At 38.0% G+C, this 9148-nt stretch overlaps 1 protein-coding gene across 4 annotated transcripts in view; it reads right to left on the reverse strand.

Moving 5' to 3' along the window:
- rxrab (retinoid x receptor, alpha b) overlaps positions 1-6732 on the reverse strand; it is a 52206-nt gene extending 45474 nt beyond the window's left edge. For all 4 annotated transcript variants that reach the window (XM_057356142.1, XM_057356124.1, XM_057356116.1 and 1 more), the window contains exon 1: positions 6514-6732. In XM_057356142.1, coding sequence (XP_057212125.1) covers positions 6514-6541 — 28 coding nt within the window. In that variant the 5' untranslated portion in view covers positions 6542-6732. The remainder of the gene's footprint in view (positions 1-6513) is intronic.
- Positions 6733-9148: the final 2416 nt, after the last annotated feature.

Genomic DNA, 9148 nt, shown 5'->3' on the forward strand with positions numbered 1-9148 from the left:
AATCAAGCACTCTACATTTTAAACCCAGCCGCTGGGTTAAATTAACCAGAAAATGTTTATATTTGAGCCAACAATGGATCGAAACAATCCAGAATCTTGGGTTGAAACAACCCAGTATAGGTTCATTTATAACCCAACAATTGTGTTGACCCAATGCTGGGTTGAAAATAAATAACCCAATATTTTTTAGAGTGATGCGTTCAATTCCCAGGGAATACACATCGTATACACAATCGCATAACTTGGATAAAAAAGGATCTGGTTAGTTATCCAGTCCCTGTTCTTCCACAGATAGAGTATGAGCCTCAGAGAGAACATACTGCACATACACAAACTACAAGACACATCGTCACGTGTCAATGCCATACATAATTCCACAAGGATGTGACATCCACACTCATAGAAAAGAAGTGACATTATCTTTCTATTTATCAAGCAAAACTGTCACGCAAAAAGTTTCACTGTAAATCCGAACAAATTGCATTAAATGACAAATGTGCTTTTCAATATAATATAGAATGGGAAAACATAGGGAATACAATGGGAATACAAGTTTGTATGCAAAAGCAATTGGAACTAGCGACATGAGTCATGACTCAATGAAGTTATTAAGAACAAAATGGAGCAGGTCTACACATTTAACGTGTGCAATTACCAGCACGGTGCAGAACCAGCGAGAGGCTGGAAATAGTACGGCTGACATAAAGTTCAGGGCTGCGGCAATGACTCATTTGTCTGTGTTTCTTTTACGGGGTAAAGTTTAAAGAAGACCCTCGAAGGTATGTGGCACCTAGCGATTTTTTTCTCATTACGGTTAATAGGTGGGTTACAAATTGGTGACATTTTTCATTTATAATAAAAATGCGCTAAAACGTGAGGTTAAGGCTGAATGTACTTGGAGCTTATGGAGAAAAATATATGAAAAAAGAGAAATTGTCTTGAATATTAGCTGACCCGGTAAATGTTTACAATTGTTCCTCACTCTTAAAAACGATGTAGGCTATATGATTTGGAATTTAAACGCATCATGAATCGTTTTGTGCTGATTTAGTGTTAAAGGTCCAGTTTATGAAATGTAATGGCATCTAGTGGTGAGGTTTTGAATTGCAACCAACAGCTCACTTCCCCCCTCCCATTTGAAGCACTACGGTGGCTGACACAGGACAAAGATGTCGTCACGTTTTCACTACTTTGCTGAAGGAGATAATGTATTTACAAAACGCACTCTGTAGAGCAATTTGTCGGTAGAAACAACGTGACAAATTCCATGCAAGGGGACCCGCAGTGTATGTAGATAGAAATAGCTCATTCTAAGGTTATAAAAACATAACGCTTCATTATGTTAGGTCTTTATACACCTCTGAAGACATAGTTATGTATATTATATTGCATTTCTGTCAATAGAGCCTCCACAAAATTACACACTGGACCTTTAAATGTTGTGCACTTATCAAATGTCTCAATATCTAAAGTAACAGAGACACATTCCTTCAATGCAAACTCACAAAACTAGAAACGCACATTTACCTCTGTCTTTTTCTAGCCCCCATAGCATCATGATCTGTTTTTATAAAGGAATGTTATAGTGTGCACATAGTGAGGTAATGACAATTTTGAAAATGAGAAGCCTTTATCCAGATATTTTTATTTAAAGACTGGAAGGGCCGGCAACAGAAATAATAAAATCACAGGCCATGTCAGCGCTGAGCGTTCAAAGAACTTCACGCAGGCTTCAACATTCTTCAACGTCAAGAAAAGTGATTTAACAAACACATGTGGTGGCAGCCACTCTTTACTGCTGTGACGAGACTAAAGATACATCGCGCAAGTGCGTCTCCTGTCAACAGAGCTCACACGAGGGGTGAAGGGAATCACGCATGCATGCTCACAACAACCTGCATGCACCAAAATACTCCCAACACACCCAGGAAGAACGTTCATCTGAGTCACCATAACTCATTTGCCTTTCATTCCTTACACTTTAATACCCGGATTAGCGCTCAAAAACACATCCTCGCTAACTGGTTACCTTTATTTACATACGATCAAGCTTAGTGTTAGTTCTGGCAGGTCACTTGAGTCTAGCTTGCATCAGCCGATCACATCAGGCGGAGAGTTTGCCCAGAACAGTTTCATTCCGCCAACCATAAATATATGATGTAATGATGCCAAATTTGTGGACAATTAGTTGGATGTTTATAAAAAATCATGTGGGTACATGCTTGTGGTGAAGTGTTTCTTTAACTTTGTTATTTTAAAATACAAAGAAATAGTTCGACCATCAATTATCAAATATCTCAATTAAATCAAACAAAATTCCATAAGGGGCAATTCTAAGACAAACCAGTGACTCAGAGGTACTGAACTTCACTTCAAATCGCCATCTTCTGCAGGGCGCAAATTAAATCCTTCTGTCCTGCAGGGTATAAGTGTAGCGCACAACACCTGTCTGAGTATCAGATGAACAGTAGTTTGGGGCCCCGCTGTCGTTTAATGAGATTTTTTGCTGTATAATTTGATGCTCTCATGAGAGAAGATATGCAAGATCCGTATCTCCATCAGATCTTATCTGAACTGCAGTCAGCCTGTAACATATCCTTCAAAAGAGCTGCAGCACGTACAGTGAGAAGAGAGAAGAAGGCCCGTGAAGGGTCGAAAAGGAAGAAGGGAGACGGTAGCGTTTTTTATAGACAGTATTTACAGTCAGCGGAGGTTTAAGTTACACTGCGTTCGGACTTGCACTTCCTAGAATGTCTTCGCAGTCTAGTAAAAAACACACATGAAACAGATTAAAGTATGACTGTTTTTCTGAATCATGTGCATGGGCATCAACCGAAAACATCAAACACATAACGTCACTACAGACATAACGTTACATTTTTTTTTTTTTTAAATAATCTACAGAAGCTGTGACTTCATTTTACTGATTTAAAAAAAGATAGAGATGACTCAAAAATTCAAGATTTATTTATTTTTTGCTAAATAATTATATATTTTATAATAATTACATATATTATGTACATTTCTGAAATATAAGTGATTTGTGTGAATGAGCTCATGAGACAGCTGGACCTCTCATTAGCTCACCTGTCGCAGCACTCAAAAACAAACATAGAGACAGACTTTTATGAAAATTAAGAATCTTGCGTTTAGCGTTTCTTCCCCATAAAAGTCCATTAAAAGGAAACAGCTCAAAGTATCAAAACAACGACCACGGAAAACCAAGTTAAATACATTTGTTTATCGCTGATATCAAACATAAACATGATAACTGAAAAGTTTTATGTTCTCAGTTTGTCGCTGCCTTGAGCCACGTTATGTGGTTTCTTTATAATGAACTTCTATGAAGAACAAGCTTAACGCGAGACTATTCTTATACCAGAATAAGTGTTTGTTCTTTTAACAAGAGCTAGTGTTTATTACAATTAAGGTTTAATAGAAATTACGTTTTACGTGGTCGTTGTTTCAGTATGTTAAGCTGTTTCCTTATAATGGATTTCTACGGGGAAGAAACGCTTAAAGCAAGATTTATCACTTTATCCGTTTAATAGACTTGTTCTTTTAACAGAAGCTACAAGGTTTGACAGAAATTTGAGCTCACCTGGTCGTTGTTTAGGTAGGTTAAACCTTGTTACGCGTTTTACCCGGCTCGGCTCATCCCAACCACAGATTCTGGTTTACAACCCACTTTTATCTCCGTTTCTCAGTCAATACTCGCATGTGCCCCTTTCATGAACATCAACTTTTGCTACACAATAAAAACACCTTGTGGTTTCATGGTTTAATCGATTTGAACATCAACGCAAAACGTAGGCAATTTGAGTTTGTGATAGTGAATTCCTATGGAGAAAATCCCTTGCTGCCCTCCATCTGCACTTCGCGCAGTGCAGTGCCGTGACGTCATGTGCAAACAACCTATTAGAACACGCCACTCTCTGGCCAAGAGAAATGCACGCCCACCCCCCCCCATCTGATTTGCTGTAGGTCAAGAGTCCAGCCAATCAACACGGAAGGCTGAAGAAACTTGTACGCTCGCACTGAATGCATTGCTATTGCTATGGCTGAAAAGAATTAATCGCATGCGTTAACACTTTAACGTTGACAGCTTTAAAAAACAAATAATTTACTTCGATAATTCATTCGGAAATGCGTTTGAGTAAACATGACGTTATCGCAGAGTTTTTTGACCTGAGGGAGGGGTTCAAACAGACCAATCACATCGCTTGCGGTCCGTGTTGAGTTGACGCGTTGTTACATTTTTGGAGAGGTGCACATCAGGCTACGCAGAGCTATGCACAGCCTACAGCGTACGTCCACGCACGACCATAAATTACGCTTAATACTGCTGTAAAGATGGAAGTAGAGATGGAAAAGGCATTGAACATTCTTTAGATTCTTTAAATCCATTAAATTAAAGTGAACTGGCGTGCATGGGGTCAAGTATAATCCCATTTGCACCATTAAGTACCACCGAAAAAATGACCGGACTGGACTGAGCCACAAAGCAGTTGCTGATGCCTTGATGTTTGCACTGTTACAGTAATGTGGTATTGATGATGTGACAGGAAAAATAATCCAAAAGTCTGTTAGAGCTGATGGTTCTTTTTTGTATTGTTTTCTAATTAATGTTTATTAATAATAATAATAATAATAATAATAATAATAATAATAAGAAGAAGAAGAAGAAGAAGAAGAAGAAGAAGAAGAAGAAGAAGAAGAAGAATTGTTGTTGTTGTGATTATTATTAGTATTATATATTAGTAGAATATAAATGATATTATCAGCACCCAAGCTGACATGGCTTTTGTTTGTGCACAAATTACTTTTTTAAATAATAAACGCGATATGTTTCTAAGAATTAATGTTGTGTTTATTTCCAGGTTCAAATAAAGAAATATATATATAATATATATATTTTTTTTTTATTCAAATTTTCATTATAGTCCTAGACTTTTGGACCCTGTTGTACATTGCATACAAAAAATGTCCTTACTCTGAATGTATGTCACCAAACATCCAAAGTCCATAGTGCAGAGTCGCTTTTATCAAAAAATCATGCATACAGTGCGCACAGCAAATGATTAACAGACACCCCTCTGCCAGCCCCACGAAACATCTTTCATCATCCTCGAACACTCTGAAGTGCAGATGCTTAAACTGCAACAGTTTGTACAATAGTGAAACAAGAGAAGGTATAAACACACAATCCCCCTCCAGTGCACAACTGAATGTGTTTGTGTATCACCTGACACTTCAAGAGAACTTTCTCAAGTGCAATTTGGCCCGACTCGAAAGGGCCAATACTGCTTTTGATTTGCAGACAGACAGTGGCTGGAGGGTGTCTGCGAGACGCTGTCCCTCCAAGCAATTAACTTTCTCTTTAAAGCCACTCTTATAAAACGGACAGCTGTGGACATCCGACAAAGGACCAATCACCTCTTCAGAAACACAAAACTGCTATGCCGTAAACCAAACTGGTTCTCTTTTTATTGGGGTGGTCCGGCATCTGTACACCCCCCTCGCCTCTCCAGACTGACCCTTTTTACAATGGGACCCTGTATTCCCTTATAAACGCTCATGGACTTGGGACGCTCCAGGGAAAGGTTGTGGTCCTCAATGTGACCCACAGAGAGCGACCTTTAAAAAATTCCAGTAAACTTTACAGGGACCTACAACACAGCTCAAAAATGTGTTTTTTATGTTATGGTTTTAACCAACGGGATACATTCATAAACACAGTGATTGGAAAATGAATGCAGTTGCAAGGCACTTTCAATGCGTGTTTACACAGCATCTCCTCTACCATCAATTGAAACATGAGTTACTACGTCAGTCTTTCCACTATGACTTTCCATCCAAGGAGACTTGATCTTATTTCAGAGTCAGTCAAGAAAATAAGACCGGGTGTATGTGAGTTCAGGTAAGAACAACAGATCATTCCCAAGCACCAAGAAGACCATTATAAATCCGACAGATCTAAGTAAAGTCCTGAAAATCTCAGCCGTTTCCAAAGCTCAATGTTGCGCCCTTTGAAGTGGCCGTGAAAACTCCTGAAGTGCCCTGACATCGATCCATAAAGTGATACTTACGCACAAGTTGCGCACTGTTTCATTAATGTGATCCGCACGTGCGCTATTTGCTCATTCATTGATCACATAATCGCTCTCGAGAAACTACATATAACATCGTCAATAACAATAATAGCGTAGAATACAGAAATAGGCTATATATAACTAATGCCAGTCTAAATATCGTCATTATTATTATGACTTTCTAAACGTTTACTAGATTATTTTTATCTCTTGTCCATCACCTGACAACAAATCAATTAAGGTCTTTATTTTGAGAAAAGCAAGTTAAATCTTTGCTAGACGCGCAAACACGATGTAATAGTTTCGTTTCGTTTCGTTTCGTTTACTACTTCCGAGCAAAAACTCACACATGCCTTCACCTCCTCGACATGACAACAACGTCGCGATAATAAAAACCATATTTCCCTGGAGCGAAACTCACCTAGAGACAAGAACGGTTTGGTTTCCATATTAGCGCATTCCAGCTACGTTTCTTGTAGATAATATTGGTTTTTGCTGTGGCCACGCTGTAAGATCCAGTAGGAAACGCCGTAGCCTGCCGACAAAAACCCGAGATCCGCTGTCAAAATCCACTTCTTATAACTAAACTGCCCACTTCAATCCGCTCCATCCAGTTCCCAACACCGCGAGTGCGCTTTCTACCCCCCGTATTCCTTCAACTATCAAGTACTACTGCCTCACCACAGGGGCCCGACATAGGGGGGCTCTCAACTGCAGCACTTTTGCAGCGACACATTGCAAGCTTTCTTTTTTACAATGTGGTACTGGTACTGTTGCCAAGACCCCAAATATTTTTATGGCAAGACAAAAGTGCGCTTTTAGCAACATTTCAACTGTTGTAGCAATTGCTTTAAAAGTCATGTTCACGAAAATACGTTTATTTGGGTTTATTTGAGCTTTGAACAGAAGTTAAAAAAACAATCCTGTTTACATTTACATTTATGCATTTGGCAGACGCTTAAAGCGACTTACATTGCATTATACTGTACATTTGTTTCTAATTATGTGCAATGCCTGGGATCGAGCCCATGACCTTGGCGTTGTTAACGCCTTGTTCTAACCATTGAGCTACAGGACAGTAATTCTGTGCAGGATGGAAATTCCAAGCAATTTTCTACATTAAAAAAATGTATATGCGTGTTTAGTGTGTGTGTCAGCACACTGCTGCTGTGTCCTCAAGGGAATTCATAATTAATTAATGTATGTGGCACATTCATTAGCATCATGGAATGAATATGCATATCTTAAAATACATTCCCTCAAGGGGAAATTAATTATTGTGTGGGATTGAACGGCTTTCTACGAGTTATATTCTAAATTCGTATAAATTTAATGTCACGTACGATAAAACCTGACATCATGGCAGCATAAAAAAAATACTTAGAAAGAGAAAGCATAATTGTGAAATAGAGGAATAGTGTCTTTGAACATTTTGATGTCAAAAATATCTTTAGGTATAAATGGAACACATACTCATTTTTACACATTTTTATTCCAATGATAAAGATCATATGATCTTTAACGAGATAACAATATTATTAGGTTTCATATAGTTGAGGTCTCCAATAATGCCTCTCTGGGGAACAAAATGGCGCCTTAGATCTCATTAAATTGTAAGTTTAAAGGTCAAAAACATTTCAGTCCAATGCGGAGTTCTAGTACAATTTGGCTACCCATTACAGCAACCCCTAGCTGTAAAAATAGATGAGTGGGGAGTCATAGGTTACAATAACAGCTGGTGAGATCAGAAGAACATACTCACTTCTCAAACCGTATACTATTCTGAGCCATTCTTGACGTTCCAAAAATGATTGCAATGCTCACAAAAAAAGTGTCCAGTCAAGTAAATATAAATGAGATTACTTTCAATTTTTACATGGAATATTTATTCTGATCAATTCTGTTCAATTGCCAAAATATGAAGTTGAATCTTTTTGTATAACATCTCTTACATCACTTTGCAGCTCTTTCTACATGATAAAATAATTGGATTTTAAATCCATATTTATTTCCATTTATTTACTTTTTGGAAAGGTAGTTTTGTAATGTACAGGTTAACATACAGTCAGCAATTCTTAATGACAAATTGCTAAAGAAAATGTCACCTAATGTCAAAGGGATGAAGTAAACACAGTGTCCTCCTGCTTCTTCCTCTGTGTACTGTATGACAACACAATTAAAGGGACAGTTCACCCAAAAAATGAACATTCTGTCATGATTTACTCACCCTCTAGTTGTTCCAAATCTGTAACAGTTGTAAACTGTCAGTTTCTAACATTCTTTCAAATATCTTTGTGTTCAACAAAGAAATATACACATTTGGAACAACTTGAGGGTAAGTAATTCATGGCAGAATTTTCATTTTTAGGTGAACTACCCCATTAAACGGAGGTTATTGGAGGTCTTACAATCACATTCCTTACTGGAGGTGAGAAATGCAAACAGCCTTGAAGTCAGTTTGTCCTGCTCAAGCCTAATGGAGAAAATCAAATCCCTTTTATTGTCATTCAACCATAAGTGCAACAGTAGGTGAAAAACTTAGGTGCAGTTCCGACCAACATGGCAGTATAACAGATATGTAGATTAGATAGAAACAGAAGTAAGAAAAAAAGAAAGAAAGAATAAAAAAGAATTAGAATTAAACATAATGGGGTGGTTTCCTGTACAGGGATTAAGACTAGTTTTAGACTAAATTAAATGTTACTGAAAACAGCCTGCTCTGACATATATTAAAGGGGTCATATAACACAGCTAAAACAAATATTATCGTTTGTTTTAGATGTAATTCAATGTGTATACACGATTTAAGGTTCAAAAACGCTGTATTTTCCACATACCGTGCATGTTTGTATATCCTCTCGCCTCTCTGAAACGCGCAGATTTTTTACAAAGCTCATGGCTCTGAAAAGCTAGGTGTGCTATGATTGGCCAGTTCACCAGTGTGTAGTGATTGGTCAAATACTGCAAGCGTGTGACGGAAATGTAACGCCTCTTACCATATTTGGAACATCAGGTTCCTCTTCAATTGTACTTACAGGTACGCCCACCTTACTTGC

The sequence above is a fragment of the Triplophysa rosa genome, linkage group LG2 (assembly GCF_024868665.1).
Source record: "Triplophysa rosa linkage group LG2, Trosa_1v2, whole genome shotgun sequence".
NCBI lineage: Eukaryota > Metazoa > Chordata > Actinopteri > Cypriniformes > Nemacheilidae > Triplophysa > Triplophysa rosa.